The 20,958-nt window shown below is 40.9% G+C and overlaps 1 protein-coding gene across 6 annotated transcripts; it reads right to left on the bottom strand.

Moving 5' to 3' along the window:
• Positions 1–640: 640 nt before the first annotated feature.
• On the bottom strand, positions 641–18,873 carry LOC114426112 (alsin-like). Of its 6 annotated transcripts, XM_028393279.1 has the most exons (42): positions 18,671–18,873; positions 18,195–18,290; positions 17,849–18,014; positions 17,414–17,574; positions 17,022–17,246; positions 16,567–16,757; positions 16,427–16,459; positions 16,138–16,338; positions 15,686–15,810; positions 15,349–15,578; positions 14,944–15,031; positions 14,555–14,736; positions 13,167–13,335; positions 12,701–12,797; positions 12,473–12,550; positions 12,134–12,361; positions 11,866–12,037; positions 11,549–11,744; positions 11,018–11,083; positions 10,761–10,920; positions 10,511–10,642; positions 9,253–9,381; positions 9,063–9,086; positions 7,931–8,001; positions 7,602–7,668; positions 7,344–7,522; positions 7,128–7,193; positions 6,927–7,025; positions 6,405–6,569; positions 6,097–6,208; positions 5,928–6,005; positions 5,662–5,795; positions 5,373–5,528; positions 5,131–5,245; positions 4,152–4,309; positions 3,958–4,050; positions 3,647–3,829; positions 3,492–3,537; positions 3,337–3,398; positions 3,040–3,189; positions 2,778–2,874; positions 641–2,679 (listed from the first exon to the last, which is right to left on the bottom strand). In XM_028393279.1, the coding sequence occupies exons 3-42, from the start codon at positions 17,866–17,868 to the stop codon at positions 2,641–2,643; spliced, it is 4,977 nt and encodes a 1,658-aa protein (XP_028249080.1). In that variant the 5' UTR covers positions 17,869–18,014; positions 18,195–18,290; positions 18,671–18,873; the 3' UTR covers positions 641–2,640. The 6 variants fall into 6 exon arrangements, with proteins under 6 accessions (XP_028249080.1, XP_028249079.1, XP_028249081.1 ...); XM_028393278.1 differs by lacking the exon at positions 18,195–18,290; XM_028393280.1 differs by lacking the exon at positions 18,195–18,290 and having other exon boundaries at positions 3,647–3,826.
• Positions 18,874–20,958: the final 2,085 nt, after the last annotated feature.

Genomic DNA, 20,958 nt, shown 5'->3' with positions numbered 1-20,958 from the left:
TAGCGAGTTGTTAGACACACCAGACACAGTCAGCCAGACCAACATTTGTGAGTTTCACACCCACTGAGGTCCTCCACCACATTTAATCCATGTTTCCCCACAGTTATACCTGATGAAGCTGCTTGCAGCAGAGCAGAGAAACATCTTAAAGAAAACTCTTCAAGTCCAGACACCTTGCTCCTTTCTGAGTAGACGCAGGCTCCTGTAAACAACCTTCTTTTTACACAGCACCACCCTCTAGTGTCCAACATATAACATTACCCAAACTGTACTTGTTCAGTGGATGGTTGTGCTGTCAAGACGTTAACATTTAACATTATATTTATACAGAACATAATTCAAATAATTCTAACTTTTAAACAGGGTTGTATGTTTCACAGTCTCTGATGAGTCTTGACCAGCTTCCTGCAGCAGACTAAACATACGCATGTTAGGTGAATTGGTGACTTACAGTGTGTCTGTCTCCATGTGTTTTTGTCTGGTGTAAAAATAGTGAAATAGGAAAACAACCAATCAAATACGGTATAAAGAAAATAATAAGTTAATAGTTAAACGTTCTCAAAAATAAAATATATAATATCCACAAGGAAGCAATGTGTGAATCAAAAGAAATGTATTGTCATGTTAAAACAAACAAACATCCAGCCTGATGCATTTATTTATCCATCAAAACTAGTTTTTACAATCAAGTTTCCCTGATCATCCTTCTGTTCAGAAAGTTACAAAAATACAACTGTGGTTAGAAAAATCACCTCAAGCTCCCGTCTAATCTCAAAAGAAAAAAAAAATAACTGGAAAAGGACGCAGCACGCTTTCCGTGTTTCAGCTCATTATTTCTCCCTGCAGCTATCTGTTTATCAGTTTGTTCATTCTTCTAAACAACGGTCAGTGTCGGCAGCAGTGCGGAAATAGAACGGATGATGGTATACAACTTTTCAGCCCATTGTCAGTCAGTAAATACTTATTTAGGTATTTACTCTCAATATAATAACTGCCTGAAATGTTACACTGAACGTGTCAGTTGGCTCTGAAAACAGCAGGCCATGTGTTGATTTTGGGCTAAAACATGCAAAGCCTCTGTGCTGTCCTTCGTCCCACTGTAACAATGTTATTAATGGAAGCCAGTGATGTCAATCAAACATCTGTACTACACCTGCTGCAGTGGTTTAAACAGAAAACACAAAGAAACATGTAAGTGACGTTCTGAAAATATACAGATTCTCTACAAAACTCCACACACAGTGAATACAGTACAACCACTCTTCATTCATGCTGAAATTATATATATAAATAACAGGAGGAATCCAAAGAACCGCTTTAGATTTGGATGATTATGGTATGTTGTTGCTGAGCTCCAGCACATGTACTGTCAAATACACTACTGCTTTTTGAGTGTGTGTCTACATCTCAACACATCGCAGCTCTCAGTGAACAACACTTGAAAAATTCTTGAAAAAGAATTATAGAATTATTTTAAATTCAGAGGGACATCTATCTAGGTTTAATAGAATGTATAGTCATTTATATGTCAATGTACAGTGTCTGTAATAAATTATTTAAATTACAATAGAATCATAAATAAATGACGTGATTAAACATGAGGAAGATTCTTAAACATAGGATTTGCAGGCTTGCTGTAAAAAAATGTAACATTTCCAATCTGGATCTGCATTGAAACAGTGATAGACATTCAGGATGTAAATTTACACCTTCATTTCATTTTACATACTGTGAGTGCATTAATTAGTTTTAATAGTAATGTTAATTACTTGTCAGGAGTCCTTTTGGTGAGAAGGAAAACATTAAATACTTTATATTAAAGTAATTTCATGGTTTGACTGCTGCACACAATAATCAGTGGGATTAATGTTTCCCGATCAGGATTCATAATAAAAATACAGTCACAATGTACAATCAATGCTGTTATGTACATGTTACTGAGTTATCTGTCACTTTACTGTACGTCAGTATCAGACCAGATGACCAGCTTGACAGTGTAGAAATAAATGTGTAAGTATTACTGTTCATACTCTATCTGTGCATTGATACAAACTCCACTATAAAGAAAATACCCTTTTGCACATTTCCTGAATTTACAGTATAAAAAATGCTGCTTTAAAAGCTTAATGTTCCCTTTGAGCAGTGTTTGGCCTTGTGTAAATATTTACATTATTACTAAGGTATTAGCTTCTGATCTTCCCTTTAAAATGTCATGTTTCAGTAACAGGCAAGTTTTCCTAGAAATCAGATGAAAGTGGTGACATATACATTATGACTGTATATTCAAGTGCGCTACCTGCTACTTAATACTGTAAAAACTGCACTGCTGCGACACAGCAGTCTTTTTGAAATGAATTCAAAATACAATTGCTATAAAGATGGTTATGCAGTTTTCTCATTTTTCCAGAAGAGGGCGATGAGTGAGCGTCTTATGAAGACAGACCTCTAGGGTGGTGTAACATACCAGCAGGACCAGCAGGGAGTGGGGTGTCAGGTGTCCTCCCCTGGGTTCTAATGAAGGTAAAAGAGTAATGCTTTCTCTTTGTGCGTCTGTGCAGCTTTTGTTTCATTATCCCAGAGGTCTGAAAAAAGGAGGTTCAACTTTTTTCTCCTAGTGCAGTTTCCACACCCTGTCTGGTTCTACGCTAAGGACTCCTGCTGGATCTGGATGTAACAAGCCTGCAGCACAGACGTATATAAAATGGTTGGTTAGTTTTAGAGAATTCATTGATTAAAAGAGGAACAGAACAAGATACATACAAAAGAAGTTTTCTGACCTTTAGTGTTGTGAACATCAGTCCCATTTCTCCATGCTGAACATTGGGATCCATCAAATCTTCTATCAGGCTGACTTCAGCGCCCAGGTTCCTGATCCTGTGGAACAGCGAATAAAATAATTGTATTTTGCAAGTTACAAATTTGGCATCAATAAAGAAGCCTATTAAAGATGAACACAAATTCACAGTTTAAGCATAAATGCAAGGACGTTATACAAACAACAGCAAGAGGAAGAAAGTGTGTGTGGGGGAGATAACACACCTGGCTCTGACCACTACATAAAGGAACAGTGGGAACAGATCATCCATGCACCACAGGAAGTCTCCATCCAGCATGGGCTTCACCTCCATCGTCAGCTCCTCAAACGTCTTCTGGATGACTACAAGTTTGTCTGATGGAGTGAATGTGGTGCTGCAGTGTGGCAGAACAGATATCGATTTAATTAACTAGTCTGAAAATATGTGCAGTTAGTTTGCATTATATTGTTTTATATCCATTTCAACTGAACTACGCCCCCTCAAGGCAAAAAACATACAAAACATGGCACGTGGCAGCTACCTGATTTGTTGGAGCGTCTCTACAGCAGAAATGAAGCAAGCGTCTTTACTGCTGGACAGAATCTGCGATGAAAACAAGCAGTGACAGAGGACCGAGTAAAAGTGCTTGTAGAGCAAATGTGTGAGTAAAGGACAAAGAGACATTTAGAGTCTGACCTGCTTTTTCTCGCCCAGAATTGACATCCACAGAGGCCAAAACTTCCTGCAACAAAACAAATATCTGAACCTTGATTTATCTGAGGATCATAATCAAATAAAATGTGTGTCTCAGTGAGTGTGTGTCTGTGTCTGTGTGTGTGTTGTACACTCACTCCTGCACTCCCAGGAAGCTGAGTAGAGACTGGTCGGGCTGTTTGTTGAGTCGGAGGATGCGCTCCCAGTACTGGGCCTCCTCCTGCTCCTCCTGCAGGCAGTACAGAGTGAAGAGAGGGGGGTAGAGTCGCGGGAGCAGCAGAGGGAGGAGCAGAGAGGAGCAGCTCACCACCACCACACTGCTGGAGAACAAGACGGTGAAGGAAAAGAAAGACATGGCGGCCAACATTCAATAAAACCTGTTAATACTGGCATTTGAGTTTGTGAACTTCCTTCTTGTGTGTTCATGTGTGTGTGTGCTGACACTAACCCTTGATCAAAAGAGTGGCGTTTGCTTTTGGATGGCGAGTCAGGGACTTCTGAAAGGACGCCGCCATCTTCTGGTAACCCAGGAAACAGAAACCTGCAAGCAACAGGATTTTATATTTACCGAAGTGATTCTTTATGACAGGCTATTCACATAACTCATAATTACCCCAAATAAGATGAACAAAGACAATCTACCTGACAATGCCATAGAAATGTGTTATGTAGGCCTGGACCTCGTGGACAGCCTGTCTGAGAAGCCTGCGGTTCGATCCTACACCTACATAAGTCATCCTGTAGGCTGTCACCAGGGTCTCCACCAGCCAGCCAAGAGGGTGGTGGGGGGTCTCACAGCTCTGACAACACACAAATACCTGTGCATAAGTGCAAAGGAACAGATACTTCCTGGGGTCATTCTAACAGCAAGCTCTGAAATGGGTCTGGAACCACTCCCCTTCACAGCCAGCTCCTCTCAGTGCAAACCCTCCTGTACCAGTTGTAATCATTTATCTGAAATGGGGCGGGCTGTATGTGGATGCCTTGTAGCTTGCCTTGTTCAAAAATATTTGCAGAATAGCTAATAACACATTGGATTTTCAAGCTTTTAAAGCAAAACCACGACAGTCATCCACAGGTATACATACTCCACTACACTGACAGTTTGATTGGTTGTATGTCTGTGTGGTGACTGAAGTGTGGATGGACGTCATGTTAATTGGCACTTGCAGCAACTTCCAAGCTGCATAACTGAAGTTTTTTTTAAGCAAGCCTTCATCAGTAACACACAGCGGCTCTACAGTTAATCTGGCTTTAAACATATACTTTTTTTCCACAAGCCAGAGGCCACTTGTGGTGGCCATGACTGAGCATCACAATAGACCTAGTGCATATTTTTCTGGGATCCTTCTAAAATGTGCTGCAGTGTATCTGGTGGGAACAAACCCAGTGGTGGGATCCTAATGCTTCCTGACCACTGTTGTGTATAAGTAAATGTAGGAGGGGTCATGTTAAAAAATAAACTTTTAAAGTGACTTTTTTCTAAGCTACATTTAGCTACATTTCAGTTTGTGACACATATAAGAGGGTTTTCTTTTATCTGGTCTTTGCTTAATACAATTATATGCCCAGACAAATAAAGAGACATTTTTTACTCACAAAACACTTCTCAAACTTGTACCTTGGTGAGGTATCTTCGTATGTTGTCATAACTTGCAGTGGTGACCGCTTCTCCATACTGAGGAATGAACTCCAAACACTCCAGAACTTTGCTCTGAGACCTGCTGAGGTCTGGGCTACAAACATACCCATACACAGCCAGTTATTTCAGATGTATACTGTGTCGATGCTCTGTATACAAAGTCTAACAATTCGAAAAGTTAGTGAGGATTAGCTGAAGCACAGAGCCTGAAGAACACCCACCTCTGCCGTCGTGCAGTGGCAATGGTGACAGCGATGCTCTCCCAGGCCGCGGCCCTCTCTCCTCCCCCTGCTGTGTCACAGCCCAGTCGACTCCAGCATTCATCAAACACGCAGAGCCACCTTTGAGCAGCAGGCACTGCATACTGACCCAACCTGCTAAGAAATGTACATACTTTTATTTACATAATAATGTACATACAAATATTTACACACATTTAATATCTATGACAGAAATTTAACAAATGTTGGAAATTGCATGAACACAATCAAATTACAAAATCATACTAACTCCAGGCTGCTCCTCTCTTTCTTATGTTCATCAATTCCTGGTTTAGTGTACATTCCAACCACCTTTAGCCCTGCACTCCACTCTCCAGTGAACATCCCGTCCAGACAATCTCCATTAGCCAGAGTCAAAACACCCTGAGGAGGAAGATGAAGTGCCTTTCAATGGCTGCTTTTTAACAAGTGTGTTCATGTGGAATGTTGGATGCTGATGGTATGTGTTTATTGGTGAGAATAGGAAAGATCAAAGGTCACCAAGGTGTGTTCTACCTTCCCACTGACAGTCCAGTCTTCAGAAAACTCCCCATGAAAAACTGTATCATCCTCTGACACCAACAGACCCGGACCCTGTCAGAAAACACACGCCACAGCAAACACATCATTGTTATTAGTATTACATGTAAATACTATGCAAGTATACACTTGAAGGTGCACTTACACTCATCTTGTTGTCTTTGAAAGTCCCTTCATAGTACACACCATTCTGGGTGACAACCACAGCACTGCCTTGGCGCTGGTCATCCTGCCACATTCCCATGTATTTCTCACCTCTGGGAAATATGAAGAAAATCATGAACTAACAATGCAGCATGTAAAGTGCTTACATATTTACAAGATATAATCTGAAAAAATACTATTTAAGAAAGTTTAATTTCATTAGTTTCACTAAAGAGTTTTGGATTGACAATCGGACAATTTTAGGTCAAAAATACAGTTGACTGTATTAGGATGTGTCAATATTCTGACCTGGTGATATCATCGTAGACTCCGTATCCTGTCTTCCTGTCTTGAACCCACTGACCTATGAAAACACTGTAGGATGCCTTGGCCAGTTTACCAGAGCTCATCATGCCATAACCATGCCGATGCCCATCACAGAAACAGCCCTCATACACCTCGCCAGTGGCATACCTGCATTTACACATGGCCATGGAAACACACACATATATATATATATATATATATTATAACCCAGTAGGAGATGGCATTTTATTACTGAGTAATGCAATCAAGTAAGAAATGGTCATGTTCTGCCTTTCCATTCTTCTTTTACATAATCTCATCTATCTATTTTTACAAACAATTGCCCCCTGCTGGCTTGTTGTAAAGATATAGTATAAGGAACGAGATTGACTTGATCAGCGATGACTTCAAGACAGGAAAGCATTGATTTTATATTTTATATATACTTGGTGCAGATCCTGCAGACATCAGACATCTATGTTCACTACATCACTAAAGAAGATATATAGAAAACAGTGTACTGACTTGTACTTGCCAAAACCATGGATCTTTCCCTCCTTCCACTGGCCTTGGTAGATATCTGTTTTATTCAGTACTTTGTTGGGTATTACACACTCCCCATAGCTGGAAATAAAAAAATCATAAAGAGATGTTCAGACATTTTACCTTTGCTGTTTTCAGGTCTCTAAAAGAAACAACATCACTACACTGGGTTAATACACCAACCCTTCCTCCAGTCCATTCTTAAAATTCCCACTGTATGTCCTCCCATCCGGCCACTTCATGGTTCCCCTGTAAAAGAACACATACTTTAGCAGCTCTGTGCAGCCACTTCTTTGCCCCACAAATGTCTCCTGATTCGGTTTCAGTTTCGAGGCCGTAGAATCACTGTCTTGAAACTGGATGTTATGATGAGACAAAGACATGAATAAAATGACTAACCTGCCATGAACCCGTCCAGCCAGCCAGCCCCCGGTGTACTGAGCATCTTTGAATCGTTCATCTCCAGTAAATGTGTAGGAGGCCGTGCGAGACACTGCTGTCAGCCCGGGGGATGACCCTTGACCTCCACCACCCAGCACCTGGTCCACCGCCTGGTTAAGAGATCTCAGCCACTTGTTCTGGACAGACAGAGAAAAGAAGTGCACACATTAAGAAAACCTGGTCACCAAGGTATAAAGTCTGTAATCATAAATGTACCTTCTCTTGTGGTGTTGAGGCAGCCAAGGTGAAACTCTCCTCAGGACATGTTATTTTGATGGCATAGCTGAAAATGTACAATCAAAAGAATGAACTTTGTAAACACTCTTGCAAGATGCAGCAGCATAGATTTTTACTCCTTTTCAGGAGAATTCAATTGATCTGAAGGCCACTAAGTTCTGGCTGAAAAAACATCCATGTGTGGCATTTCAAAAATTATTTCACTTCCTCCAGTATGTGGCTCTTCATTAAATACAGTACTTTTATCCTATGTGCCCATTGCTGTGCTTGCTGGGGTGAGTTATGGATTTCTCTGACAATAAACTCACAGTCCGCTGCTGTCTTCAGTAAGTGGTTTCACCCAGAGACAGGTCAGGGGATATACGTGATGTGTGGAGAACTGTAGACACACATAACAAAGGAAACAAGCAGCATTATATTTCTGCAATTCTCATTTTAGGCAATGCAACAATTTCTGAGATTACACAACTCACAGTGTATGTGAGAAACACAGATGAACAATAGATCTGCTGTAAATGCAAAAGTGTGGTTTTCTTATCTGCTCATACAGCATATTAGGGAAGTTCAACATACTCAATTGAGTAGAAGAGTGTAATTTCCGTTTTATTACTGTGCATGCTTTCAGAAAGAGACACTGTATCAATTCTGGATTCTCTTTGTACTTCTTGGAACTTTAGTAAAGTGCTGCATTAATCAAAATAAAGAAAACATACGTGAATGTACTCAGCGAAACAGCATTGCACTTGGTTATTTCCCACATCAAACTGTTAGTTTTCAATTGACTTCAACACAAGACAATAACCCAAAACCAGAGAGACTGAGTAAGAGAGGGACAGTTTCACTGCTATCTTCTTACCATCTATACACCACAGCAGACAGAAAGAAAGGAAGACAAAGCCTATTGTGCAGGATCACAACAGCAAAGTGCTTTAAGCTAAAACCAGCCCATATTAGTGAGGGGAGACACACAGGACATGACAACAACCCTCAGAGAATATAGAGGATAAAAAACAGCTGTGAGAGCCTTTATCCCTTTCTAGCTGGGAGCTACTCTACCTACAACCTTTTTTTATAGTTTCCACAAACTAATTCTGGAAATCTAAACCCACACACAACAGCCTGTGTGGCAGTAGCTATAGTTCATCCATCAGGACAACATGCATAAAATAAACATTGGCACAGGACATCTGCAATGCTAAAGACTGCTGTTGATCTGGTCTTAGTGAATTTATTAACTGCAGAGCTGGCATGTAAATACAAACGGTCTCAGGGAATAAAGGATACTGGGGAAAAACATCTTTAACATACATGAGGTCCTGTGTTAACATTTATTTATCACATGTGAACCTGTCAGAGTGGAAGCACTTATAGTCGGCCCATCCACAGTATGCTGCTCAAGTTAAAGGAGGTGAAACTGCGTAAACAGCCACATATACTTACAAAGCTTTGAGAGGGAATGGTACCCTGAATGAATGAAAGACACATGTAAATGTCCTCAGTAAATGACTGTGAATGTCACCCAATCAAAGATGAGGCTTTGGGTCCATTGATGTATGATGTACTATATCAACACATATTACAAACCAGGTTTGACTGCTTAATTTCTTTGTCTTTGTGTGTGTTTGTGTACCTGTGTGTGTACCAGTGCGTCATTGAACAGTATGAACCAATGATTGGAAAATCGTCCAGCATTCTGCAGAGTCAGAGATCTGTTGCTGCTTTCACACACCACACGGCGCCGCGGGAGACGCAGAATCTCCTGAACAACAAACACAATGTCAATATATTACAACTTTGCCTCATACACACATCTTCCATAGATTCATTCCTGCCTTGTGTGGGACACCATGCCCTTTGCTTCCTAAACATTATCTTCTTAAAAAATGTAAAAAAAAAAAAGTATATAAAATGAATGAACAGATTAAATAGAGCAACATGTATGTAGGAACATTTACAATTCTACAAACACTTTGGGGACCATTTATAGACACATCTTTTGGTGACCGTGGCTCAGGTGGTAGAACAGGTGTCTGCTCTCCCACCTGGTGGTTGTCCATTCACCATAATATTCTGATGTGTCCTTGGGAAAGACACTTAACCCAAAGTAAGCCCTAGCAGTTGCACAATTGGTGAGTGTGAATGGGTGTGTGAGAGAACCTTTAGGGTTCAAAGCACCATTAATGTACATTTGAGTAGGTAGTTAAGCATTATCTGAATGGAGCTCATTTACTGTGCATAATTTATATCGGAGATCTAGAAGCACCATCAGCACACAGGAGCAGTCTATAGGGATTTTATTTTAAAACGTCATTGTTACAGTCCTCTATAAGTCATGCTGTTGCCACTGCTTCTCAAAGACAGCTGGGGCCTGTTTCCTTAAGCAGGTTAAGTAAACTCTGAAGTGAACTTTGAGTATGATAAGCCTTAAGAGTCTTAAGTCAAGGTAGGTAAGTCAAACTTGAAAAAAACGGGGTAAGTTTAACCCATTTCAGAAAATCTGGTAACATAAACTCTGAGTATTAGCAGGGTAACTTTTTCTGTTGTGGTCAGGTTTTCTGTCTCCTCCACTTTACAGAGCTGAGATGCCGTTTCATTTCCTCTTTCATTTATTCAGTCAGCAGTCAGCTGCATTTAGGAGAAACTGTCTAATTTACTAACAATAAAATGACGTCCTTTTATCAAGGACCATGTAGATGAGGAGGACAATTTAATTCACAGGAAGTTATGTTTATGTCGGGGAGGATTTGAAGCTGCGACTGAGCAGTGACATACACCTTACCTGCAAAGAAGTTGATGCTATTTAACGACAAGTTCTAATGCATATTGCCATTTGTCAGCGGGGCACCTTTTAGTCACTGATAATAAACATAACAAAATGTTCTGCTCACAGTAGTTTTTCCAGAGTGGGTCTTCCAGAACTGAAAGGTGGTTTCAGCCTCCTTCTTCTGTCTCAACAAGGCCATGGACAGGGACTCGAACTGACTGCAGCCCTGATGAAGGGACTGATACTCTACAGTTAACTGAGACAAAAAGACACTTTTATTCTGTATTTGAGTATACAAACAACTGGAAGCAGGCATTCAAGTAGTAGGTTTATGGAGTTAAAAATAAAGCAGCAGGCACGAAGAGAGTCATTACCACATCATAACAAGCCGCCAGTTTGAGCAGGAGTCGGCTGTACTGGTGGAGCTGCTGCAAAGGCCAGTACAGCATCGAATCCAGATCGCCATCACCACTGGCACACTGGTCTGTCATGCACACCTGAGTGAGCAACGATCGCTGGCAACCTAAACTCTCCCTGGACAGAGACACATAGAAACAAAGACTTAATCATTATGTTAAGCTGAGGCCACATGATACCAGCAGTAAATATCAAAAATAAACTTCAATCTTACAGCGAGAGTTTATGAAGCAACTGGAAACCACCCATTACTTGGAAATCACCAACTGACAAACAATACCTAGAGAGACACAGAGGAAGAATTCACACACCAAATACACTGTAACAATCTCAAGTATGCCCTTGATAAGTACGGCTTATCAAAGGCATTTCACATCAAAGCATTCTTACTATTTGTTTAAAGTGTTTGATCAGTTAGCCATTCACTCCATACACTATCTGATGTCAACAGAAACTATAAGCTCTACCTCTATTTACAGAAATACAGCATCATGGATTCCTAAACCTGTACAAGAGCCTGGATTCTGAAATGTATTGTGAAGCTTATGAAGCTTAGTTGGAAGTCAAAAAAGCTGTGTGAGAAGATAGAGGAAGATATCTGTGTTACAGAAATGAACTTTGGGATACAGAACATCAGGGGCACAATAATATATAGGCTAATATGTAATAGACACTGTACAATTATTTGAGCCACAGCCTCTTTAGTGTACAGTTTAAGGTTTCTTTACTAAGACAACAACCTTACTTTTTGTAAGTGTCCACAAAGTACTCCGCACATGTCACCAGTGGAAGAGAAGTGACATCTCGACCCGGTACATCATGCAGAAAGTAGCTGAGCGACGTAGCATGTCGGCCAATCAGGCTGCTCAGTCGGACAAAACTCTCACAGAGAGAGAAGAACAGATGTGTGCACTGATCTCCTAACGCTGGACATGCACTCTCTGTAGGAAAGGAAACACACAAGTCATTATCTGCAGTCACTAGATTAGGTTCAGATCCTGCTTGTAGTTAAAACATGCTTTATTTTTTCATGTTTTTGTTGTGTGAGTAAAGAAGATGCACCTTTGTTACGCAGAGGAGTGAGGAGGACCCTCTTGACAGTGCTTAACCAGCAGTAGAACTGTCTCTCTCTGGAAGCCAGCTCATGGATAGCCGAGATAAAACCCATGACGTTTTGGTCTGCCAAAACGGCACAGCTCTGACCACCGCTGCACACACTGCTAATGTAACCCATCTACACACAGACCATAATAGATAATAGATTTTTTTTACCTTAACCATAGTGAGTGTGCAGAATGAATGTGTGTAGATGTGTGTTTGAGCTACAAACCTCGATGCAGAGGGGCAACAGGGTGGGCCTCACTGTGTAACCCTCTGCCCTGTTTGGTGACCTCCGGCATGAGCTTTGGCCCTGCTGTAACCTCTCGTTCTGTATGGACAGCTTCTGCTGCTGCTGGCCGCAGTACAAAAGGACCGGCTGGACACAGTCTCCATCAGCCAGGAGGAGGGAGTGGCTCTGACCGGCTGACAAGCCCCAAATGCGAAGAACTTCAGACACCTATAATAGTCAACCAAGAAAACAGGCAATGTGCTATTAGGACATATGTATTTGAATGTTGTTCAGCATGTACTAACATCTGAAATTTCTAGACAATAAATGATGCATTACCTTTGCTTGTTGGGGCACAGTGACAGGACTGTTGATGTGTCCAAGCTGTCCACACATGTTGCTGCCCCATGAGTACACCTGCAATACACAAGGACAGTGTCATGTTTGTGACACCGTGACATGTTTGTTTCAAGTTCAAACATTATTCTTTTTAACCTGTCATCAGTGCTCACTTTTTTTAAATAGTTTTATGATAGTGTGTGTATGCACATGCTTTAAGTTGTTTACCTGGCACTGAGCAGTGAGAGCCAGTGAATGGTGGGAGCCTGCTGCAACTTTGATCACTTCTTCACCTGTTAAAGACTTGATACACAGCGGCTGGAGTCTAGACACACATACAGTTTAAGCACAATATAATTCCTGTTCTTAAATAAAAAACATTATTTAAATATGTAATGACATATTGACCATGCTACAACAGTGGCAGGCATGTGTGCAATTGTGTGGTTACAACAAACCATAATGTACAGAGCACATTTATCTTTAAGCTTACAAAGCTTGTAAATGTCATAACTGGTTCACAATATGCTAATGAAATATTGACAAACACCCCTTAAACACAGTGTGCAAATGTTTGATGAGTGTATTATTACACTGATTTAAATTTAGACATGATTTTAGCCTCCAGGGAAGTAGTAGAATTGAAAAAAAATGACCAAAGGGGGAACTTATACAATTATATTTGTGTCCATACCTAGCAAGCTGGTCTCCATGACCCAGTTGCCCCTCAGACCCACGGCCCCAGGTCCACACCTCTGTCTCCAGAGATGGAAGCCTGTTCAATGCCTCCTCCTGTGCTGAAGCCTGGGCACGACCAGCAGAGGACGGTCTGCAGACACAGGGTTGCTGTCTCCGAGGAGACCCTGAAAGACAAAACACATGATCCTAAACTAAAGACCTGATAAGAGCGTTATTTTAAATAACAGAAACAAAACATTTAGTTTAGACAGATTGTCTTTATTTCCCTTATCTTATCTTGTCCAGATTGTATTTACACATTTGATGAAATAACTCTGTTGTTTTTGTTCTGTGCAAACAAACTTCAACTTCTACATCCGCTTAGATTAACCACACTGCATGGACAAACACAATAAAGCACACCCAGCAGGTCTGGTATAAATACAGCTTAATGACCTTATAAAAACCTGAAGCTGCAAAAAAAGCCAGCAGTAGGCTGGGTGAACTGGAGGTGAGATAAGAACACATCATCTAATGTCTCTTTTTTTCCTGCAAAAACTGAGAAGTTGATATGACTCAGATCTGTGTTGGCCGGTGAAAGACTTTCACTTTTACACCAATGAAACTTTTAAAACAAGAAGTTGTCATTTCCCTGAATGTCCTGCCTGTATTTTGTGGCACTCAAGACATTTCAAGCACCCTTACGGCCAATATAAATTGCCTGTAATTTTCCTGTAAATAATGGACTTTCTGCAATTAAAGTGTAGGCATTTCATTTTGTCATGATAGCACTCTTATCATCATGAAACTCTCCAACCTTATATACAATTGTACATGTCTTTATTTTTCTATATTTCAACGCACTTTAAGACCCGTTTTTAACTTTAACTTCTTCTATTTCTGTAACATAACAAGCTCACTTGCAGCATCAATAAACCTTATCTGCCCATTGATCTATATTACTAACATGTGAGCAGCAGGAATTTTGATGGACTTGAACCTTTCATGCTTGTAAGAACCAATTATTATAGACAAGGACAATCTCCATTGTGTGATTGGATGTTTTTCTTCATCAATTTCTAATTTGACAGAGGAACAGGATCATGATAACTACTATTGCTACCACATGCATAAATGTGTTTTATTGATGCTCATTACAGACCGCCGGCCTTCAAGTGATTAATATGTTGTGACCTTTTCAAATAAAAGTCTCAATGTAAAAGTTCAACCTTTAGTTTTAGGAAGAGTTATATGTGATCGCTATCTCTCAGTGAACTTTTAGTATGCAGCGTATGTAGGGCTTACTGTATCAACCTTCTCATCTAACTCCTGGCAAATAAGCCTCTAAGTAAATAAGCCCATTTCCCAAAAGTACAGTGGAGTTCACGCCCTCATCATTCCTACCATGGGTGGGTGTTCCAGGAAGCGAGCGTCTCCTGCTTGTAGCTGTATTCCCCTTCTGGTATATATTTGTGAGACTGGAGCTCTTCTGCCCCTGCAGTGCCTGCTTCTCCTTCTCCAGACAGAGCCTGACCTCTTCCAAGCACACTGGGGACGAGGAGTATGGCCTGGACAGTTCGTTATTACTGCAAGACAGAAGGTCAAAGATCAGGTTGCTCAAACACTATGTGAGGGTTTGTTAATAATGGAACAGAGTTCTACCTTTCTACAGTATGCTAGACCTTTAGTCAATTCATTGTCAATTAAGGATATTATATATATATATATAAATTGTAGCCACACTACACAGCGGACTACACAGCGGAATAAGAATTTCCAAATATTATTCTTACTTGTTGGTTTGTCTTTTAATGGAGGACTCATCTTTGTAACTGGAAGTCAACAGATCAGAGGAAGGAGTTGAGGAAACACAGCTGTCGTCTGGTTACAGCGAGGGAGGGAAAAAAGAAAATATATCGGGTCAAATAAGAAGGAAAACCGACTTAATCATAAATCCTAATGGAACAAAGTAATATAAAACTGAGAAGCAAGGCGGAGTGCAATGAGCAAACACACAAAGGACCATGAAAATCTGTGAACACAAAATCAACAAGGCACCGACAGCAAATTTAAAAAAGTCCTACAGAAAAGCCTATTTAAAATCAAATGACCAAAAACAACAAGAGCAAAAATATATATCAAATAATGTAATAAAAAGTATATGAACAAACTTGAACTTGAACTTGAAGGAAAAGTACCTGATGTGAGACTGCTCAAAGAGTCGGTATCTCCTGCCCCCGCAGTGTGTTGCATCTGTAAAGGGTGGCTAGGATATTTCTCAACGAAACTCTTAAGCTCTAGCTCATCGTGGTCAGATAAGTTCTTGTTAACTCTCCAGCCTGACAGTGGGTGGAAATTAGTGCTGCCGTCAGTCTGGGTTAAAGTGTCAGAGTTCCCCTCAAACACGCAGCTAGTCAGAAGGTTCGTCCTAAAGTTTAATTAAAAAAGACAGAGATCTGAGAAAAACACACTCATACTATTAATACTGAGGTTTAGGGTTAGGGTTCTTCTCTTAATAATAAAAATATACTGTACTGTTTAGTGTCAGATTTGCTGTCTTCAGAAAATGAGCGTGAAGTTGCTCCAGAGCCAGGACTACTGCCAGATGACTGTCCCCCAGGATGAAGCCTTTGCCTTGCGCCTCGTCTTCTGGGAGAATTCTGGGAATGCAAACCAAACAGTGGACAGCTTAAAATGTCAAATAATGTCAATTAGCTGTACTTTATATTGCTTTAGAAAATGAGGGCAGAATATATAATCACTTATCAAAACATTCTGACCACCCCTGCCTAATGCTCCAACCCACAGAGCCACTGACACCACAAGATATAAGAACATTTGTGATATCTGGCACCAAGACTGTAGCACCTGTATTGCGAGCTGAAGATCAATACAGATCAGAACATTCCTAATTTCTGAGTGGTCATAATAATATTTTGGTTTCTTAGTAAAATATGTAGTCATAATATATAGAAGAATACATTTACCTCGCCTTTGATGCCTTCAGTCAGCTCCACACCGAGTGGACAGTAGTGAGTATCATCCACAGTTGACGGCTCCTCCCTGTCTGTCATCATGTAGTGGGGTGACTGTCCCCGCTCTGTCTTCTTAGGAGGATTCTGGGTATTACACTCCTGAGAAGGTAAACTTTGAACAAGGGCCACACTATGGTATGCTCCACAAGCAACCTATAGAAAGAATAAATAGATCCAGTAACACTGTTAAAACACATTTTTGTCAGGACTGATAATGTAAACAAAGATATTCTAAATTCACCTGAATCACATGTCTTCCTGCCAAATGCTCCACCTATGACACAGAGTACGAAAAGTATGATTAATAAAAACGGTCACTATTACAATTACTCTCACCAATTAATACCAATTTACAGCTTTCACAGAGCCTTAGGAATTTACCTTCTGCGGTCTCCACACAGGGAAGGTGCTGGTCACTAGGCCGAGTTGGCAGCCACTGCCCCATGCCCACAGCTCGTTCTGCGCCGACAGAGCCAGGCTGTGCTCCCGTCCACAAGCAAGGTCCACAACCCTAACCACCGCTGGAGGAATGACCTCACTGTCCACCACACTGACTGGGCAGGGCTCTGGAACTGATACAAGGTAAATGTGTCCATTATAATACAAAACAGGATTAATGCAAAAACTACGACAACCATCTTATTGACTCCAGAAATCTCATTTATAAATGTATGACTGATGACAAGTTGGCTTTAACTGACTTAATAAAAAGCAAAAAAACAAATGGTTGATAGATAAAAGTATGGAAGTGGGGGAAAAGGAGAAAAAGACTATAGACTATAGACTGAGGAGCTCAGAAAGACAAAAATAGGCAAAAGCTGTTAACCATAACCAACCTGTGATATTTGTTACGGTGCCCTTCTCAGTCGTCCCACACTGTCCTGCAGTATTCTCCCCCCACATGTATACATTGCCCTGTTCGCTCAATGCTCCACAGTGGAAGCCTCCAGCAGCCACACGGACCACCCTCTTCCCCAGAAGAGAGACCTCCAGCACCGGAGCGGATGGCGGAATACTCATATCCCTCCATAACAGCTCTCCAAATGAATACACCTCACTACCTGGAAGACAGCATTAGCCTGTCACACATGCATCATTGATAAAGGCTCAGCTAGTTTTAAAAGAATATGGACTATGAATGACATCATCTTGAAATGACAAAACAATGTTCTGTGAGTCCTGAGGTGGCACAGACAAAATCAGCCAACAGTACTCGACAGACTCTCACCCTGTGCCAGCAGGATGCAATGATGTTCCCCTAGGGAGACCTGCAGGACCGGCTTGGATAGCAACACTCTCTCTGGACAGAGCTGCTCACTGCAGCTGGCTGGATGCCAGATGTGAAGAAGTCCTCGCTCTGGAGGGATGGGAGCCTGCTCATCTGCAGGACTGCAATAACACATAAACACATCATTGTGGAAGTCTGACTAACACTTAGCTCCCTGTCAAAAACAAGGTAATCAACGGCAAATTTCAAACTTGAAAATCACCCACAGTCAACCTATTGATTTTTTTTAACAATCAAAAATCATTTTTTTAGCACCTGCAGATCCTGACATGCAGTAAAATGGGACTAGAACACAAACACAGCTTGTTGCAGACCCACAATGCAGAGGCTCAACACTGGTGGTCAAAGCTAAAAAGTGTGTTTGCATGTACTTACCTCTCCTCCAAGTTCTCCATCACTTCACGCTCTCCATTCACTAGCAAAGTGCAGACAGTGTTATGAACATGCTCCTCTTCTGTTCCCTCTGAACAAATATGGGATGTTGTGAATCTTGTGTCCTCCCTTGACAGCTGGCTCTAGGTGCTTGTTATTTATTAAACACCTGTTTATTAAAACAAAATACAGTTTATTACCTGACATTACAACTGGCATGTACAATAAAAACAAAAGTTGTAATTTCATATATAATATGATGTTTACATATTATTTAACATGCAAAATAGACATGTATAGGACAGCAGTGCAGATTATTATTATTATTTTGAAGATAATTTTTGCTCACCTCGTGTGATTACCTCATTTTTACTCCCATATGATAATGATAACTTCACTTATTACCCTTTCTGGGCTTTTAGCAGTATAACACTCAGAGGTTACACTAGGAAGGGGAAGGAGGGTTCCTGTTAATCTACTTATTTGTACTGTCACTACAACTCCGTTCACTTTAATAATAAAAAGCTTGGCTATACATTACATGACTATATCTATATCTGTTAGAAACACACACCACAAATTGTAAATACATCCCAAAGCTATTTACGTTCACGTAGACTGATTAGCTAATCAACATGCGTGTCCCGTCACCGAATAAAAACAGAAAGAGTAACTTTCCTACTGTAAATAAAGATCTTTACACTAGAGTGTATTGAGATAAGGCCCGAATACTAACTGTTAATTGACATAGCTGACGTTATTAGCTAATTAACTGAAGTTGGCTAGCTTAGTGCTACCGCTGCTAAAGAGGCTAACTAAACTTACCAAACATCAGATTAAACTCGGCAGAAAGTCGTGGACATTTGCGATGCTGCTTGTGCGTGTCAGTGTCCCAGAGAAAATACCAGCCTGTGACATTCTTTTATCTATTTAAATCAGTGCAGCGTAGTAAAAGCAGAAGTAGTGCGACAGCGCTGTGTTGCTACTGTTGTTGGGAGGTAACTATCCGATGGCATCCGGACAGGGACAAACTTCATGTGAGAGCCACACCTGTTACTGCTGCCACACACTGACATAGATGGTAAGAAAGTCGATGATGAAGATGATCATGGAAAGATGTTCCACTCTGATGTTGTTTTTCTGTGGAAATGCATCTTTATGTGGACGTTTGCGTGTGGATTGGTTTTCCGGTAGTGAAACGTCAAGACATCGTGTGACAAGTGGCAGCTGCTGCTGTTGGCGCACCATTCCCCTTAAACAGTGGAACTTGTAATGACATCTTAACGTGCTCACTTCTCTAGCAGCTGACAGGAGTGTAACTAAATGAAGTGTTCTCTGTGTTTACTGAACACTCGCAGTTTTGTTTTATACATGTTATACATTTATAATTTAATTTATCTACTATTAAATGTTTATTCTTTTCCTTACTATTTGTTGACTTTCACTTCCTGAGAGTGCCAAAGGAAAAACAAGCTGGGTAAATTCTGCTAGCCTACCATTCATCTGTTTGACCTGTTGCCCTCTGGTAGGTGTTACTGTGTGTTTCATAACACCAAAGACAAAGACAGGTCCTTTCACAGAACTAGTACCTCCCCTGAACCTTAAAGTGCGCTGACCCCGCACACAGATGCAGTCTTGCCCTGTAAACAACATGAAAGCATGGATCCATCCTGCCTTGTATCAGTGGCTGCTGTTGTCATTGTGGAAATGCACTTGGGCCTCATACTCTGGGTCTCTGGACTCAAATGTCCTCCACAATGAGCAAATCCCAGTCCACTCTTAGCACCTTTGGGAGCAGGAGATTCACATCATGGATGTGCACTAATCTACAGCAACTGTATAATGTTACCACGACAGAATGGATTAAATCACCAAGGAATGTATCCAGCAGGTGATGAATTGATGACACCAAGCATTAAAGGCAGTTCTGGAGGCACAAGGGAGTCCAAACAGACAGGTACACCTAGTAGAGAGGTGTGTATGTAACATTAAAGTATAAGCGGAGCTGTATTAATCAGAAGTGTTTCATGATGGCCGTTCTAATGTCAAAACAAGTGTGAGGGTATACACAGCTTGTCAGGTGTGTTTTCAAACAGTAGAGGTCTCCCTTGTGTAAGCTGATGAAGCAGCTGTTGGCCACCCCATTCTGACACAGTGTTATGCACACCTGTTGGCTCAGCAGCTTACTCCTGAGTCATCCAAACCCTTAGACAGATACAACAGTATAACTTTTTGTTCATTTGTGTCCCGCTGTTTGTATTTGAATACCACTTTTATTGTGAAGGGTTTTTTTGCACTGCCAGATAAACTTTCTTAACCTTTGGTTGAACCTGATACTGTCCTAAAAAATACAAAATCTTTCCCCTCCTTTGCTTTTCTTTCACCCATGTTCGTGATCCACTCTTGTTAGCCATTTTAGTGTTTTCTATATAAAAGCTTCCAGCAGGTTTTGGCTCTAACTTTTATAGCCTGTCGTAAAAACAGGAGAAGGAAGGAAAAAAAAGAAAAGAAGGAACAAGCGCAGTGAACTCAGAGAAAGAAAATCTAATATTTTGCTTTCTTGGAGCTGAACATGAGACATTAAAGGATCACAGCTGCTGGCAGTAGCTCTGTTCTGTTGGTAACCCAATATGCAGCTTTCATCACACAAACATCTCTGTGCTTGTGAAGCTCAGCTTCATGTTAGGAGCATGTCATTGTTCTTCCATTGTTCCATTGTTCATCCTCCATTCTCCTAAGATCAGTGTCAACCTGATACACTAGGTCCATTTAGTTGAGTGACAGTGCAAAACTTTTTTAAATCAGATCGCTGATGGCAAATGGCCTGAACCTGAATGCATTTCATCAGGTAATGTTGGTTGTAGTTTATGCAGAATAAAGGGTCTATTTCTGCACTCACAGATGCACTATGTAACCCCATGTCGTGACCTGAGCAGCCAGTATTCCCCACTCCAAACCCTCATAAAGCATTACTGCCCCTGGAAACAACACAATTTGGCTTTACAAGGCAGCAGAGGCTGCATATGCTTGTGCATTTGTGTGTACGTGTGTGCACGTGTGGGTGGGTAAAACCACACAGGGTTGCAGCCAGGCCAAATAGACACAGTTAGAAG

Source organism: Parambassis ranga, chromosome 21, assembly GCF_900634625.1.
Source record: "Parambassis ranga chromosome 21, fParRan2.1, whole genome shotgun sequence".
NCBI lineage: Eukaryota > Metazoa > Chordata > Actinopteri > Ambassidae > Parambassis > Parambassis ranga.
The sequence above is the reverse complement of the archived record's forward strand: the minus strand, read 5'-3'. Positions and strand labels throughout refer to the sequence as shown.